This window comes from Arachis ipaensis, chromosome B5, assembly GCF_059453495.1.
Source record: "Arachis ipaensis isolate K30076 ecotype BB chromosome B5, ASM5945349v1, whole genome shotgun sequence".
NCBI lineage: Eukaryota > Viridiplantae > Streptophyta > Magnoliopsida > Fabales > Fabaceae > Arachis > Arachis ipaensis.
This window is the reverse complement of record NC_142440.1, coordinates 7063723-7082822: the sequence shown is the minus strand read 5'-3', so window position 1 is coordinate 7082822 and position 19100 is coordinate 7063723. Positions and strand designations below refer to the sequence as shown.

The 19100-nt window shown below is 30.8% G+C and overlaps 2 protein-coding genes across 12 annotated transcripts; one reads left to right on the top strand and one right to left on the bottom strand.

Moving 5' to 3' along the window:
- Positions 1-333: 333 nt before the first annotated feature.
- Positions 334-2912, top strand: LOC107642710 (putative N-acetyltransferase HLS1). The gene is made up of 3 exons (XM_016346166.3): positions 334-929; positions 1431-1618; positions 1716-2912. Exons 1-3 carry the CDS (start codon positions 747-749, stop codon positions 2566-2568), a joined length of 1224 nt encoding a protein of 407 aa, XP_016201652.1. The 5' UTR covers positions 334-746; the 3' UTR covers positions 2569-2912.
- Positions 2913-13816: 10904 nt separating this feature from the next.
- LOC107642709 (phototropic-responsive NPH3 family protein NPY4) lies at positions 13817-19100 on the bottom strand. Of its 11 annotated transcripts, none has more exons than XM_088488323.1 (7): positions 18950-19063; positions 18717-18806; positions 18364-18433; positions 17021-17816; positions 16308-16377; positions 14881-16062; positions 13817-14584 (listed from the first exon to the last, which is right to left on the bottom strand). In XM_088488323.1, the coding sequence occupies exons 4-7, from the start codon at positions 17080-17082 to the stop codon at positions 14024-14026; spliced, it is 1875 nt and encodes a 624-aa protein (XP_088344449.1). In that variant the 5' UTR covers positions 17083-17816; positions 18364-18433; positions 18717-18806; positions 18950-19063; the 3' UTR covers positions 13817-14023. The 11 variants fall into 11 exon arrangements, with proteins under 11 accessions (XP_088344449.1, XP_088344448.1, XP_088344452.1 ...); XM_088488322.1 differs by having other exon boundaries at positions 17021-17819; positions 18950-19008; XM_088488326.1 differs by lacking the exon at positions 18950-19063 and having other exon boundaries at positions 13817-13895; positions 14004-14584; positions 18717-18855.

Here is a 19100-nt window from a genome sequence, read left to right as displayed (position 1 = left end):
TTATTTGCCTCCTCCGGTCATCTTCTATTTTTTTTTTTTTCTCATTTTTTTTATCATTGTTCTGTTTGTTTTAATTTAATTTAAACTGTTTATAATTTTAGTCTAAAAATAATAATTAAAAATAAAATTAACATAATTAAACAAATTAAATAAAAAGAAAATTGAATTATTATTTTATAAAGTTATATAGTACATATAAAATAAAAAATAAAAGAAATTAGTGGATTTTGGAAAGAAAACTAAAAATATGCAATTAATTTTTTAATTAAAAAAATAAAGAAAAGAAAGAGGTGAAACGGCCAGGTATATAAAGAGACATATAAGGTGACTTTTGGACTTTATCCCTCTTATTATTTTTTTCATTTTCATGTATACGAGTGTATCTAATTATTATCTCACTATATATATATGGTGTATAAGTGTGAATGTGAATTTCCAAATTGGTGCGAACCTATGATGGCGTACGAACATTGAAGGCTGGCTCTACCTCTGATTAGTGACCCAAACTTCGAAGCCTTTTGGTGGCTGAGTTTTCTTTCTCACAAATCACACTATCATACTGCACTCCCTAGCTAATAATCACTCTCGATAACGCCGCTTTGGAGGAGATATTCTTCATCATCTCCCTCCCTCCTTTCATCTCCTTCATAGTCTATATAAGGCACTGCCATTTTTCACTATATCAATTCACTTCTCTCCCTTTTTCTTTCTTTTTCTTTGTTTCTCCCGGTGTGGAAGAAGTTAACATGGGTGAGGAGTTTCATCATGGTGTTGTTATGAGAGAGTATGATCCTAATAGAGACAGAGAAAGAGTAGAAGAAGTAGAGAGAATATGTGAGGTTGGACCCAGTGGAAAGCTTTCTATCTTCACCGACCTCCTCGGTGACCCTATCTGCAGGGTCCGCCACTCACCTTCTTTCCTCATGCTGGTATCCTATTTTATTCATTCATTCATTCTTTATTTCTTCCTTAAAAATGTTAAAAGTGTATTAAAAAAATATTAAAATGAAGAAGTAATTCTATTTATGTTAAAAAGTAAATTATAATTTTATTTTTAATTTAAATTTATAATTTAAAATAATTAATTATATTAATAAAATGAATTATTATTTTATTTTTGTGATTATCTTTCAATAGAGTTAAAATTTGTTTATGTAGAGACAATATTAATATTTCAATATTTAATAATAATAGAATTGTAGTTTGAATATTAATAGAACAATTATATTTCAAAATAAAAAAATAATTCTTTTCGTATGAGAATTTTATTCTCAAGCGTTCCGAACACAGTCTAAATCAATGAATGCCTGCTGCTTTTTCCTATTCCATTAAGAACTAGTGTCTTGCAAATAATTTATTGTTTCAATCAAGTCCCTCTCAAACCAAAACGGTATAATAATATCGATGTGTGTGTTCGACATCAACTATAGGTGGCGGAGATTGGAGATGAGATAGTGGGAATGATAAGGGGTTGCATCAAAACCATCACGTGCGGAAAGAAGCCCTCCAGAAACACCAAACACAGCGACACTAGTAACACTGGTAACAGTAACAGACATCTCCCTGTTTATGCTAAAGTCGCCTACATATTAGGCCTTCGCGTTTCCCCCTCTCACCGGTAACTAACTTGCAACTTGCAACTTGCAACTTCAAATATTAATAGATAAATAAATAAATATTTAGTAAGGTGAGTTGTTTTGTTTGGTGTCATGCAGGAGAATAGGAATAGGGTTGAAGCTGGTGCATCGAATGGAGGCATGGTTCAGAGATAATGGCGCAGAGTATTCCTACATGGCAACGGAAAACGACAATTTAGCATCCGTGAAACTCTTCACTGACAAATGCGGTTACACAAAGTTCCGTACTCCTTCCATCCTTGTCAACCCCGTTTTCGCCCACCGTCTCACCCTCTCCCCAAAGGTCAAAATCATCCACCTTACCCCCTCCCAAGCGGAAGCCATCTACCGCCGCCGATTCGCCACCACCGAGTTCTTCCCCCGTGACATCGACGCCGTCCTCAACAACAAACTCTCAGTCGGGACCTTCCTCGCCGTTCCCGACGGCGCCACCTGGCAAGGCACGGATCACTTCCTATCCGACCCACCCAAGTCGTGGGCCATACTTAGCATATGGAACTCTAAGGAACTCTTCACGCTCCAGGTGCGTGGTGCGTCGCGCGTGAAACGCACGCTTGCGAAGACGACTCGCGTGGTTGACAAGGCTTTTCCCTTTTTACGGTTACCTTCATTTCCGGACTTCTTCAAGCCGTTCGGGTTCCACTTTGTGTACGGAATTGGAGGAGAAGGTCCCGAGGCGGTTAAGATGGTTAAGACTTTGTGCGATTTTGCGCACAACGTGGCCAAAGAACGTGATTGCGGCGCGGTAGTTACCGAAGTGTCTGGTCAAGAACCGTTGCGGTTTGGGATACCGCACTGGAAGATGCTATCGTGTCCTGAAGATCTATGGTGCATTAAGAGGCTCGGTGAGGATTACAGCGACGGTTCCGTTGGTGACTGGACCAAATCTCCACCTGGAATTTCCATTTTTGTTGATCCAAGAGAAGTCTGAAATCATTATTACTCTACAAGAGAAAAAAATGGAGAGTATAGAGCCCTATGGAGTTGTAGAGTCAGCTTTGTCACTTTGTGCTTTTTGTTGTCGTTTTCTTTTCTTCTGCAGTTTTCAACTCTATGTGGTCTAGTTAATGTGTATAGTTTTTGGAATATAATTATCTAGTTAGAGTAACGACTTTGGGGGTGGGGATGGGAAGGAAGGAATAAGAGGTTTCTTTTAACTTTTTTTTCCTTTGGTTTTTGTAAAGTTGGGAAGAAGAATATCCTGATTTCCCCGCCTTTAGTTGTTAAGAAATAGCTTTTTAGTAAATGGATGTGGCTTTTTAGATTCCTCTCCAATCTCTACCCAAAAGCAATCTACATGCATTTTGGAGTGTTATTTACCCATCAATCTTTTCCAATTTTAGACTTTTGTTTTGATAATGTTGTTATTATTGATATTTTGCTTAATCTCATCTAATAACTAAATACCTGCTACTTTAGTACTAAAGTTTTAATAGGACTTTTTATTAAATAAAGAGGGTTATATTGATTATTAATTGGATAAATCTTAATAGCTATCTAGCTTTAGAAGAGACTGTATATGTCACGATTAGAAGTGGATGGTGCGCGAAAGAGAGTATCCATTGGGTTTGGGCGTGGGTGTGTCGTGTCGCTAAACTTTAATATTTGTTAAAGAAACTTTAGAGACTTCACCATCATCACTATTATCTTTGTCCTTTGATTTCGATATTATGCCCACAGGCAAGGATCTTATCCCTGCCCAATTTACTTTGATTGTTCATTGATATTGGTTGGATCCTAGTATCTTTCTTAATGGGGGCAGTGTCTTATCGTGTACATAATATCAGATTATTTTAAAATGTTTTTTTTAATTAATCATTAAATTAGTTATTTATTTATGTATAACTGTCTTTTTCTCTTTTATTTTCATTTTTTTGTGTGTATTGTGATGTGTTTATTTGATCAATTGAAGGATCTGAGTTATGATTGCATTATAATTTTGCAATGTCATATGTCATATTCTTTGCAGTGTTCTAAGTGTCCATTTGGCCATTATAAGACTTTATGTATCACGGTATTTTTTTCTCTTGATGATTATCAACTTATAATTTCAGATGCCTTTAATGGCAATAGAGAGTGATGTTCATGAGTTCTTATCTAATCTCTCACATTTTTCTTTACCATTTACAAGTTGAAAATATTTTAGTGTAGAATACTGTATAATATTTGATTAAGGGTTATAACCATGAGTTGTTTTGTATGTCTTATCTAACTGTCCTGCTTCTGTTCTCGCCACGTCAACCTTTTCAATCTGACGTTGCTGCAAGAGTTATCGCCACTTGACTCTGATTTTCTGCTTCTACTAGCTGTTAAGCACATTGTTTCATATATGTTCTGTTGTATCTTTTATATTTTCTCTTTTTCAATTATGGGCCCCTAGTTTACTTTGTCTACTAAATACTAATATATATACACCTTAGCAATTATGTTCCAATTAAGAAGGTAGCTGATTTTTTATCTACAATTATTTGTAGGTAGGAATGGTGATGGTGATATTTTGCTATGAAAAGTTTTAAGAGCTGCTTGTATGTAAAAGAACTTCTGCTATAAGTACACGATTCTATTTATCTTGTATGTGATTTTGTTGTCATGCTTAATTACTTAATATATTATAAAAAGGGATTAGTATTTGGGGAATTTGGATTATGAGGGAGGATATATAGAGGAGAGACAAATCAAGAGAAAGTACAGTTGCTGGTTTTATTCTTAGATTTGTGATTTCTCTTTTTTTTATTCTATTTTTGCATAGTACAAACACCAAACATAAGAGTATAATAGATAATGTTTATTGTTTGTTCTCTGTTAATTATGGGCTGGTTTTAGTTAAAACCATAAAAATTAAAAAGTATCTTTTATGTATAATTTCTGGATGTCATCTTATTGTTTGAATATTCTTAATTTCTTACTGTTATGTGATATAAAGTTCAAAGTTTATTTCTTCTTATTATTTAACCCCATTTAGTATGACAATTTGGACTTAAGTATGATAGTCTAAAGACATAAGGGAGAAAAAATTAAACAATCAGAACAAAGAATGAACTTGCAACAAGCAAAACAACACAAATAAGAAGGTATTAATTAAAGTAAATCAAATGTGTAGAATGGCACATTTTTTCATTCAGAATAAAAGTATAAATCTGTATTGTCTTCACTTTATAAATGTGTAGAATGGCACATGTTATAGCTGTTATTATGTCTCAGAATTATCCAGGATATTACATGCTCATGAATCAAATGGAAGTTTTTAATATTAACTAAACAGTTCTCTAACATTATTTGTTTGCTAAGAGTCCAGTGGTGGAGCTTAGTTCAGACAAGGAATGACTATGGCCCCCCAAATTTTTTATAAAAAATTTAGTAGTACTTTTTCAAAAGATAAAAAATAGTTCAATTGACTTAAATACTTTACTATGACTTAAAGTATCTAATAAGTTCAATAAACAACACTCTCTCTATCTTTATGTTCAAATATAAAAAATTAGATATCTTTTATTTATTTAATTTAATAGTATTTTATATTTTACTATTTATTTAATTTAATTTTTTATATGATAAAAAATAATAGAATATTCAATAAGTATTAATATTATTGTATTTGTATAAATTGCTAAAAAAAAATTCAATAAATATTATAAATTTTAATATTTGTCCTTCTAACTTTTTCTTTATATATTTTACAGGATATATATTCAAATTTTTATATAAAATAATAATGAAAAATCAAAGAATTGATACATTTTTTAAGAGGAAGGTTAATATTTAAGAAGGAGAACATATAACTTTTACAATATCAACACATGTAGATAGTTCTTCTACTTTAATGAATCACGAAGAAAGTGAGATATAACCTTCAAAAGTTCAAAAAGTTATATCTGATGACTTTAACTTTAACTTTTTTGAACGAGATCTTGAAAAAAGGCTTTAAATTTGGCAGTATCACCCAAACCAGAGAGATAAGGTTAGATGAGTTTATCTTAAATGAAGTCCATATAAAAAAATATTTTGACAATTATTTTCTATTTGGCCCCCCAAAATTTTGTTTCAAGTTCCGCCACTAGCTAAGACTATTCTAGGGTACTCAACAATAGACCAATAGTAGTCTTGCCGGTGAATTGCTATAATCATTGCCTAACATGACTCAACTTGCATTGCTTTTCTAGTTTCCTATAATATTCATTCACCCTGCCCTTTTTTTTTAACTAACTCTTCAAACTACCAAGATAGTTCCATTAGCTACCGTTATACTGTGACTATATGTCAATGTCTACAATTTTTTTCGCTTATGGTGTAGTAAAAAAAAAAAAACATACCATTCTTGGTCTGACATTTCTATTAGTTTCCTTAACTTGTGTCTTGCATATCCTTTTTCTTCATGCTAGCTCATGATGATCAAGAAATTTGGTATATATAAAACATACTTTTCTTTGCTGAAAAATTTTCTTGATATTTAAGAAAATTAAATAATCATATAAACTAAAAAATAAATTAATTTAATGTATTAAAATATAATATCTTCATATTTTTATATCATGACTATATGTGATGATGAAACTTTAAAATCATGCATGACTTCAGATAAAATTATTCAAAGTATTTATAATGTCATTTTTAATAAACAAAAAAATGTATTTTTTATAATATATTCTTACAGTTATATTATTGTTTTATTAAATTAAGTTACAATAATTTTTTTAAATAAATAAAGAAAGATAACATTACAAAAATCTTAAAAATTTTAACAAAGTGGTAATTTTTTAAATTATCTGTATATTCATCGAAAATCATATTAGATATACACTAAAATTATACACAAAATCAACTATTAGTATAAAATATGTATTTGAATATAAAATATAAATTAAAAATAAATTAAGTAATACATATATTTTAATATTATATACACAAATATAAAATGACAGATGATTTATAATTAGTATGTTATAATTTTTTATTATTATAATAAAAATTAATATTATTTATTAAATTAAAAAATATATAAAATAACATATTTTAGTACTCTCTTTAAGTACTCTCAGTCATCTTAATTTTGTTATTATTTTTTGTTCTAATTTTTTACTAGTTATATTTTTATTATTATTTATGGTTAATTTTTTATTTAATTTATCATTTTTAATAGGAACAATAATATATATTATAAAAATTTAGAATAATAAACCGTACACAAAAATTACAATAATAAATTTTACAATGACAAACAAAAAATATTCTATAATTATTTTAGCATTCTCAGTAGTATTTTTGTATTTAGTATTATTTTAAATGTATAATTTTATTACTTATGACTCTATTATTATGTATGATCAGTTTTTTATTTACTTTGTCCTTTTTAATAAGATCAATAATTCATATTATAACAAAATAACAATAAAAAATTTAATAAAAAAAATAAAAATAGGAAAGAAAGTCTAAAAATGATAAAAAAATTAAAATATTTGAAATGACTTGAAATAAATCTAAAAATTCTCACGGAAAAAACTGTTAAAATCAATAATGACCAACAACAAAGTAAACACAATGAACGCAAAAGTTATAATTTCTTAATTCACATTGTTTACACATTGTTCAAAAATCGTGTTGGTTATCTATACTTTTCCTTTTTTTTCTCTAAAAGTCCGTTCACTTGAAGTAAGAAAGGAAAAGTATAGGTAACCAAACAACAAAGAATTTAAACGCACTTTCATCATTTACAACGCGTTTGTCAAACACATTCTATATTTCATTAACTAGATTTTGTGTGTCTTTCATCTCCTTCTACCAACCCTACCCTTCAAACATGTTATTGTTTTATTTATGAAATTTTTATTTTTTTATGAATTTTCTTTTTCTTTTATTTATTATTTTTATTTTTTTATTAATATTTTTGTTTGATATTATACATTTTTATAATTATAATTTTTGTATATTATATTTATTATTATCTTTTTATAATATAATTTATTGATCCCATTAAGTAGAGTAAATTAAAGAACAAAAATTAATTATAAAAAAGTTATAATACTAAATAAAAATACTAAGAATACTAAAAAAATATTATATAAAAAATATGCTGAAAAAATAAAAAAAATTAAATATACTTAAAAAAATAATATTATAATTTAATAATAAGTTCTTTTTAATAATTATCTATTTAAAAATAATTTTAACTAATATTATCAAAGTAATATTTATTTTATTAAAATCAATTTTAATATAAAATTACAAAAAATAAATCATATTAATATAAATTTATTTTTATTCAAAATTAATTTTATAAAATTACTTTTATTTAAACTCTAATTCGACAAAAACCAAACTAAATACACACATTATGATTGGTAAGCAAAAAATAGTTAACCCGTGAAAGCAAATTGCATGATGCAGAGAGCGTGACTGATAAAAAAAATAAAATAAATAAGTTCAATAAAATAAATAAGTTCACAGAGGATGAATAAATAATAGTCTAATTTTTTTTAAATATGAAGGAAGATTATGTATAATTTATAGTAATAATTAATTAGTGTACTTTTTTTATATAAATTTTATTTTTTTATTTCAAATAATAAGTCAAAATTTTAAATTTAAAAATAATAAAATTTATAAAAAAAATTTGAGGATCAGACTTTGATTTGTGTTAAGAAAAAAATTTTGTCATAAAATAAATTAGAGAATTTGACTTGTACATTTAAATTTTTTTAATACTAAAATATAAATTTAAGAGTTAGATTTATATTTAAAAAATCACAAATCTAATATTTAAATTTATATTCTCCATATAAAAAAATACATAAAATTTCATATTATTTAAAAATACAATTAAAAATCCAATACTAAAATAAAAAAGCGTGCATAAGCATTGAGTAATGGTGAAATGGCCCCAGCAGAAGGCAACTTTGTCCCTAGTCGTAGGCTTTCATAGGGACTGAACTAAAAACCTTATCATTACCCACTCACTCATTCACATTCACATGTGTCACGAGTCTGAAGAGAGAAGAGTGACGAGACTTAGCTATTTCTGAAACACAAACTAATGTGAAAGCCAAGTGGCACCATCCTCGTTTTTTTTATTTTATTTTTCTCTCTCTCTCTCATTTTATTATTAATAATCACTTTCTGTCCTATATATAAATATATATAATTGAACATGGTATTGAATATTTTTCGTGTCCAAAATAAAATCGAAACTCGCAACTTTTTAATTAAGAAATGAAATAATAAATGAGCAAACTACACCCCGCGTAATTATCCTTTGAGTGATCTATGTCACTTTTGGTTTTGGGACTGCCATTCTGATCCATCGCATTCGTGTATCTTTTCCCCCTCCTTTTTTGCTAATGGGCTTGCCATTCATTTATGGCATATAGTTCTTCTTGCGACATCACTTTTGCTTCGAAAGTGATAGCTACAATAGTGACCATAGTTTAAGTGCAACCTTCTCAAAAATACACTGACATTGTGACATACTTTTTGTTTATTTCCATAACAGGAGAATCGTTAATCTTATGGCAGTCTCATTTTTCTAATTTTGATTTTTTATACTATGACTCAACTAACCTAAAGACCGAACTATATCAGAAACTACTCTATCTGTAATTTAAGTATCTAAAGGATATAACATGGTAAAAAGTAAAAACGATCAAGTCAATAAAACTTGATTGACCACATATACAACAAACGTACCTACTTCTATTATTTTTGGAAAAGGGCACATAACACACAACTTTTCTTTGTTTGGATTAACTTATCGTTTGCAGTAAAAAAGGGGGAAAAAAAAAAGATTACATTGACGTATCCCCTTTCGAGGTCTTAAATTGATCACTGTATATAGAGGACAAAATTTGTACTTGAGTTTTATGCAGAATTTAGGGATGCACTATATAGGGGAGGAAAAACAATTAGTGACAAAATAAAATGCGAGACCTTTTTACTGAAAAAGAAAATCTCTTCGTAAACCACCTTGGATGACACTGGTAGTATGGCTTTCTTTAAACGAAATCTCGTGATTAAATTTGATAAAGTTTTATAATAGGGGTTACAAATGTTTATCACATGAAGAGTTTAAATATTATTAATAGTTATTAATTTATATTTTTAAATATTGGAATGTTGAATTTAATTTTATGTATTTTGATTTTATTTATTTAGTTATTAGATTAGATTTTATGTTAATGGATTCATGTTTTCTTTATTTTGATCTAATAAGAGATTATAAATATCATTTAAACTATTGTAGCCGTCGTAAAGTGATTAGAGGAGTGTCAAATCACTCTCTTATTGTATTTGGAAATTGGGTAGAAGGTTAGTGATTTCTTTGGACTCTATTTCTAAACTATGGTATAAACAAAGTAGGTTAAGTAAGTATCTTTCTTATTCCATAAAAAAATTAAATAAAAAATAGAGCGATTATCTTTATATTCAATTTCCACCTATCTCTTTTTTTTTTATTTCAATATATTTTTGTATTTAATTTTAATCCGGTGTTTATTTTTCATATTATTTTATCTATAAACCAATCTAACATGAAGCGCATTAGTATCATGAACTATCAAATAAAGAGTTTAATTTTAATACATTGATAGATATTTTAAAATATACATTTTTACTAATATAACGTTATGTGATTGGATACACGTGTAAAATAATTTTACACTGACAATACATTAAAATTAATTTTTAAATAAATTAATAAAAAATTATAACATTGAATTTGTTGATTCTTCAAAAACCATGATGTTAAACACATTTCATCATTTTGTCAATCTTTTCTCTCATTTGATCTTATAAATTCAGTATTGCAAATTTTCATGCACTTGTTTGCATTTTTTTTGTCTTTTTCAAAATTCCATATAAGTCTATCATAAAATATTTTTCAATGACTTATTCAGCATTTACTTTTCTTTTAAAAACCCATATTTTTATCAATTTAGTATAAAAAAAATTTACGCAAACAATTAATCATGTATTATCACATAAACAAAAATAACTAATTTTCATATTCCTATTTAAAAATTTATCTAGACACATGAATCTAATTAAATAATTATATAAATTTTTTTATCAATAAACTATAACTCAAATGACATAGTCTCTCCATACTCACTTAAAGGTTACAAAAAAAATCATATAAAACTCTTTACACTGTTAATATATTAAAATCAAACTTTATATCTATTGTAAAATTTTTCAAAATTAAACTTACCTATCATATTATTTAAACAAAATAAAATAAAATAGGCGAAGAGGCGAAGTTAAATACGCATGCACTAATATTGTATTGCAGACATATATGTACTCTAAATTGCTCTTTATTCGTCGTCTTCTTTTTTGTTTATTATGTTCCAGTTCCTACCAAACCTGAAATTATCGAGAGAAATATTCAATTATTTTTTACATTATCATTTTTATTAATAAAAAAAGAAGGGAAAAATCCAACATATTTCAACTAGAGATTGATTAACAGCAACTGCATGCATACGGCAGTGAAATATAAAATATATTAAAAATTTATAGTGGTAGGTTCAAAAGCCCACCTGCAAAATTAAAGTTAACACATCTTTCTTTCTCATTATTGCAGGTCCAACTATATGTAGCTACCAAACTTTGATGGACATCATTATAAAATTAAAAGAAGAAGATGAATGACAAAATCCTGTCTTTCCGCATCTCGCTAATCTAAAAAACAAAAGTAAATGTACTGACCGAGGGAAATTTGCACCAATCTTATCCTATAATTAATGAAACCGCAACACTATATATCTATGATTGGTTAGTTAAGCCTGTTATTGTAATTATTTGTGAATGAAAAATTTAGGTGCCAACAATTTTTGTATTTTCTGGTCAGCACTTAACTATCAAAATGAAAGTGAGTGATCTTTTATCATTAGATGTAATCTGATACTATTAAAAATACTATTGATAACTAATTAATGGTTATAAAATACTAAAATTGCTGGCCCTAACATTCCTCATTGTGAATAGAAGTGTTAGGCAAGGTTAGGCTATATGTTGAGTTTCGCCTAATTGCCTACTTGCTAGCAATTAAACATAATCATTATTTAGGCGTGGAAGGTGATTATTCGAGTCAAATTATAGAGTCTTTTAATAAGATAGGTCGTAGATACTTATACGGGTCAGAGAGACAGAGAAAACCATGAAGGAAAGTGACTTACCAGTTTGCTATGGAAAGAGTGAGACAAGAGAAGATTGAATTTTAATATTTTATTTGAAAACTCAAAAGGATTAAGGAAAGGAAGAAGGTTGAATGGGTAGGTTCTTTCTTTCCGTGAGTATTTTTCATTTTCCTTTCCTTTTCCACCGCCATGCCTCGGCTTATATTATTTAACTTATTCGATATAAAAAAAACTTGTGCAGTCAACATTGAGAGGCATCAATTTATTTATTTTCTATAAAGAGTCAGTACTGGTTGATTCCGAATTAATTGTTAAATTAACTTGACATTCACATAAAATAGATCTTGTCCTAAAAAAAAGTGCTATTTTTATAATTTGAACCCAAAATCTCTAGTTATTTACCAATTCAACTAATTTCTTTTATATGATTTTTATACACGTTTAATAAATAAAAGTTTTATATATAAACGAAGTTTATGTATCATAAATTTTGTTCGCCGTAAGATGTTGTTGTTAGTGAAGAAGTACTAAGTGCGATCATGCATCTGTTAGCACTATCTCTATCTCTTTTTCATGCATCTACACATCTAAAGGTGGGATTAGACATCTCTAAGCACAGCTGCGGGGACAATATAATACGAAATTAGGTCCTAATTAGCATTATCCGTAGTAAAGAGGTCCACGTGCTTTGAATGGGAGTACCTAAAAATCATTTTTGTTTGACGTCTGAAACACAGGAGAAAGGAAGAAAAAGAAAGCTTCTACATAAACATAATTTGATTAGTTGTCCTAATGTTTAATGTGCATATATAGTATGTTTATTAAAGTGGAGGGTAATTATTGGTTAATATATAAATTCAGTAGCGTGCTGTCTGTCATTACCAGCATTTAGCACTAGGTCAAGGTCAAATGTAGTGGATACACCACTGAAAAGACAATGCCCAGTGAAAATTTAGAAGGGGTAGATAATGGATATATAGGTTTTGTCTTTTAAATTACTATTCCTCTTCTTGTTTTTTTTGGGTCTGGAATTACTATTCCTCTTCTTTTCTTTCGTTTGGTCTTTGGACTGGGTTGCTTGTGATTTTTTTTGGACCCAAGGTTGCTTGTGAATTAAATGAACTAGGCTTGTCAGAAAGGTCTGGCCCAATATAAAATGCAAATAGGCTCGGCCCAATATAACTTTAGGGCTTAACAAACAGCCCAGAGTGCACGCAGATGTTTTAAGTCTTACAGTTTCTTGACCCCAAAAAAAGTCTTTAAGTTTGTTTGGTGTCATTAAGTCGTTAAAAACAAAAATTTAATAGTAAAATTAAAATATTTAAAAAATAAAAAATATCTTTTAAAAGATTTTTTACTTAAAAGAGTTTTTAATATTATAAATAAATAAAAAAATATTTTTATACTATTATTTCCAAACTTAATTATTAAATAAAAAGATATTTTAAATAAAATATCCAAACATAAAATTATTTACTTTTCTAAATGATATTTTAAAAAAAATTACTTGAAGAAAAATCTTTTCATAGAAATTCATCTAAATAGATCCTTAGACATATGAAAAATTTCATGTAAAAAAAAAAGAGATAAGATGAGAAAAGAAATATTTTAGTGAAGAAAAAATTATTATAAACACAGTGCTAATGTATGACGTAAGATGAAAGATAAAAGAAGTGCATGTTTTTAATAGTGAGAGATCATACTTTACCCCCTCAATTGTTAAAAAAAAAATGAAAAGAATCCATTCCCTTCCAACGGAACTGCAAAGATCGCGAGAGAGTATTTCTGTTACATCAATCCATAAGTATCGACAAGAAAATTAGATATTTGAATGAAGGCATATTCTAATAAAAAGTTTCTGAATAAATGAGTGTTTAGCAGTTACAGGGATAGAATAAAATTAGGGATTCAGATTATCTTACTCATTTCTACATAGCAAAATAACCTTTTATTTTATTGCATTTTATTTTGTTGTTGAACTTGAACATCCTCAATCTTAGTCTTAAAAACTAGCACATGTATGAACAACACTAAAAGCTTATTGCGAATTGATTCTAGTTAACCTCTTTTGCCTTTAAATTCTGCTAAAATCTCCCCTGTCACAAGCAATCTCCAATAATCCTGATCTGATCTACAACAAAGACAATGAGATTTCTTTCCTCGTTACAGCACAACAAAAATGGGTCGTAATCTAATACTATAGAGAGAGAGAGAGAGAGAGAGAGAGAGAAGATTATACAAAAGAAAACATGTCCCTCCCTAAGATACTGAGTGCCTCCTACTTCTAGAAGGGGTTGATTTTGACTCCTCTATGACTGTAGAAGCAGGGCTTTCTGAAGTGTCAGAGCTGGTAATCTCTCCATTCCTTTCTTTGCTTGACCAAATCTTGGACAGTATCTTCTTTGAAAACAGGAACCCTTTCATTTTGTTGGCAGCCACTTTTTCAGCGTTCCCTTTAACATCATCATTGTTACCACCGCCTGATAATTTGTGTGTGTTCAGTTCTCCTTTCAGTGTCTTTATCTCTTCTGCTGTCGCCACGGCGTCCCATTCCTCTTCTGTATTGCTTGTCGTCGACCGTGAGCTGCCCTGAGATCCGGCGGGGAGCATGGACCTCATGGATCCCGGAAGCTCCGGTGTGCCGGTCCCTCCGGATGTTGCAGCGGCTCTCATCTGCTCAAAGAAGAGAACCTGCACCACCACACGCAGCGGAAGCCGCTCATTCTGCACGGCATGCATGCACGCGTCTGCAGACAACTTCCTGCAATCCATCAACCTACATATTCTCTTCTTCTCGCCTTTGCTGATCCCAGGATGTTCCTGCATAACAGGGTAAAGAGTCAGCCTCTCAAACTTGGTTGCTATCTATTATTGCCAAGTCTACACCAAAATCAACCATCAAAGTCAGCCACTCGTATAAAATACATGTTAGAATACAAATACACATTAAAAATAAATTAAATCATATATATATTTATACAGACAAATACATTAGTGGTTGATTTTAGTGACTAATTTTGGCACCTTAAATTTTTGAGAGAAATTGTTTCATGTTGTGGTAACAAAATTTGTATGACTAAAATGTCTAGAGTTTGATCGGCATGTGCCTATCTTACCTTCAAGTACATGTCAATGGCGCGATAAAGACCATCATGGGATGGTCTTGGGAAGCTTGATACCAATTCGGCAAGATTGACAAAATTCGAAATAGGCAAATTGGGATCTCGTGAAATCTCAGCAAGGTAGCCATCCACAAGCTTTGCAACCTTCATCTTCTTAGAGTTATCTGATACCATACTTGGGCTTCTCATCTCATGCAGTTCATCTTCCGACAGAGATTCGGCCTGACTATGCTGCTCATGTGCTATAAACTCTTCAACTAGCCTTTGCACGGTATCAACCTCAAACGTTGTTGTCTCACCAACTTGGCCACATATTAAAAGATCATCCACTGTAGCCTCCTCAAGGCATTGTCCAATTCTCCTCATCAGTTTGGACTTTTCCGACGGTTCGCATTCCAGCACAACAGCTGCTGTTAATAACTTGAGCAAGAAACTGCAGGAGGCACTGCCTGTTTCCGCAGGCAATAGTCGAATTATAGTCTCCAACAATATTGTATTCTTTGTTATATCCCCGGCCTGCATCGTACCCTTGGTAAAGCAAGGCAACCTTCTTGAGGCATAAGCACTTAGAGCTTCTCCAATTACAGCACTAGAAACATTTCCTCTAGTTATTATTGTTGATATGACCCGCTTATAGAGATCAAGTTGAAGATCACAAAGGTCTTCCACCCACCAGTCCTTTGGAACCGTCTGTTGTTTCCTCACACCGTTCCAATGAGGATCGTTCCCGTTTTCGGATGGGAGCTTTTTCCTGTTGTATGTGTATGACCACTCCACTTTGGATGTATCCATTGAAGCCTTGGTAGCTATGGAGTCAAGGGAATGGCTCACAATCTTAAGTTCCTCAGACCAAGGAAGAAGGGACTTGGTAGTTTGAAGAACAATAATCGAGTCTTTCCAGCTCCGGAAAATGCTGGAGTTGAGGAAGACTTCAATCTTGTAGATAAGGTTTCCTTTCTCAACAGTTTCGTACATCTCAAGATACTCTGCAGCGCAGCGAGCTGCGACAACATTGTACGCATTGAGAGTCACTACCATACCATAACAGAACTTGACACATATCTCAAATGCAACAGGTCCTCCAGGAATGTCATGGATGTAGACTTCATCATTGTTCCCCTCATTGGTGCCACTAACTAACTTCTGCAGGCGTGTGCTTTTGGACAGAAGAGGAAACTACAAATATTGATAGGATAAATATCAAGATCAGAACCTCCATCACTCTATTTTTTTTATAAAATACACTCAATTTTTCTTTAGTCCCACCATTTTTATTGTGAGTGTGTGTAAATGTGAGAACAACATTTGAATCCCCATTTTTATTATTTATTCAATGGCGAAATTACATATGAAAATGGTTATTATTTATTAATCCCCTTCATCATGAGACCAGTGAAATTAGCTCAAATAGAAAATCTTACCTTATGAAGATAAAATTTTACTTCTGCAACATTAATGACTATGTCAGTTGCCAAATCAGTTGCCACATACCTGGACAAACATATGCAGATTCATGTTATTTTTTAAAGAAACAAATCCAGACAAGAGAAACTGTTGAAGCTACTGCAGATGCAAAGTATGAAATTCAAGGTGTGCAATTGTTGATTTTCTGTCATGTATGTACATATTAACAGAAACAAAGAAAATTTAACATAGTTTTTTCTCCCTTATTTGCTGAATGCACCTGGTTGTTCACTGAAAAAACAGTGAACTTATAAGGTGCAGGGCATGAAACCAAATATTTGCCATCAGAAGATCAGTTCAAGGCTTAAGGATTCTGGACTTCATGACTGTCAAGACCTAAGAGCCATGAATGATATTCCAGAAAGAAGCTTTCTTTACAAAGGAAATTTTCTCTTATTTCAGATGAAATGCCTTTTTCTTTTGGGGATCAACAGAGAAAAGATCTTGACAACTTCAGGCTAGAAACAACAAAGAGAATAAAGACAATTTCTCAATGGTTTAATTTGAGCAAATAAAAGTCAAATTAGAGCGTGTACATTAGAACAATGGAATATAAGTAAAAATTAAACCAGAAGAAAACAAACCATTGGATTCCATAACAACATTATAATTCTAAGCAGTGAGCTCAAAGAAGGAAAAAAAAAAAAAGGAAATTGATCTCATATCAAACCTGATATTATCTCCATCAGTCTGAAAAGTATCAGGCTTTGATCCAAGTTTCATAAACTTCATCTTGGCCAATTAAAAAAACCTATAATACAGTTTTCCCAACTTGGATCCAATTCTTATAGCTACTCCTTCAGCTGCAGCCACCAAGTAGGACTTGGATGGAAAATTAAAAAAGGAATGTAGTAACTTGCTAATGTTCCAAGGTAAAGAAAAGAAGCATCATATAGAAACTGTGGTAATGTTGCTTCCCCTTCCTAGTATGACCGAATCTTTTCCCACAAATCAAGGCCAGTATGAGTGCAAACAGAAAAGCTAGGATGGCTTAATCTCTCCAAAATTTTCTTCTTTTTTTTTTCTTGGGGGAGCAAAGGTTTGGTTTGGTTATAGTTTTTGACTTGAATGGTAAGAGACTCAAAGAGGAGGTTGCTTACTAAATTGGTAACAAACCCCAATGAGAGCGGCAAATAAGGCCATCTTAGGAGACATTGCCAACAGAAGAGACCGTCATAAACACACACATGTATATATATAATTATAAATATACAAAATTCTCAGAGATAAGAGGAGACACCCCCACTTGCTCAAAACTGACACCAGCTTGCAAACCCTCTTATTAAATTTAATATCTGAATCTAGGTATCTTCAACAAATGGGATTTCAGATGCCACCAGCAACACCAAGTCACCAAACTCCTTAGTGGTCCGAAGGAAAAAAAAAAATTTGATTTTTTTCAGAAAGGAAATTTCATAATCAGCATTCCCCTTTCCCTCCTTTGAAGCCAAGCACAGCACAGAACCCTGCTGCAAACACAAGACAGCATATCTCGGTATGAGTTGAGAGAATCACCCGAATTAGTAGACAAAAGGCATCATCTTTTTGGTGGTTTATGCTCCACAAAGATCACTGCACACGCTTGACGATATTATTGACACAACAAAGCAAGAAAAACAAATAAACTAAAAGAAAAAAAAGATTTTTGTTTGAGAGAATGTAAAGTATTGGTTGAAGAAAATAGCATAGTTTAATTAATAAAGGTACATAGAATAAATCAACCCCAATTGCACACGGATCACAAGCTTGGTAATGATGTTATTGTTTTTGGTACAAAGACAAGCCAACAAGAAAACAGAAGAAATCCTCAAGAGATTTTGATGTAAAGGAGATAAGTTTGGGAAATCGTTGAAAACAAAAGATTTGCAGAGTTCAAATATAGTATATATATTAGGCAAGTGAGCAACTTACCATGTGGGAGCAGAACTCTGAAATGCTCAAATTGAATAATAATTAAATAAAAAAGAAAAGAAAAGAAGATGAATGAATGGACATAAATCAATCTAAACTTACCTCTTTAGTTTAGCAGAGTAACACACAAGTTCCTTTGTGAAAGAGAAGGTGGTATGGTATATGGAGAGATCTGAAACGTGAAAGTGTTGTGTGTGATTAGTAGGAATGAATGAAAATAATGAGTGGGGAAAAGAAAGCACAGAAACACAAAAGTTGAGTACTGTATCTAAAATCTAAATATGTATATCCATCAATCCTTACTTAAACAAAGAACCCCACACTCAATCAAAGTTAATCCACGGTTTATGTTTTGTTTAATTAAGTATGTTAGATAATTTGGTCGAAAAGAGAAGATGAGCTGTTTCTCATATTAGACAGGCACACATAGAAAGTCACAAACACTAAAAGCCAACCAATATCAGAATGTTCCCACTCTCTCTTTCTATCTCAGAGCTTTTGAATCAGCACCGTTGCCCCCACCGCCCCCACCTTTGTCTATCTCCCTACAAAGCCAACAACCATTCGCAATATCAGTATGATCAATCAATAAATGAATAAAATAAAAAGAGGATGCTACATGAGGCTGTTGTTTCTTCTTTGAACTTGGTATATTTAATTTAATTTAATTTGTATTCAATTAACTAACTTTATTAGTTCGTTCCCATAAAGTTCATAAGACTAAGAGCATTAGCATGAGGCCCCTCAAACCTTTTTTTTTTTCTCTCTCTCTCTCTCTGTTTATAATATTAATAATGTATTGATGGCAGTGTAATAATCTATTGCACGCCCCATCTGAC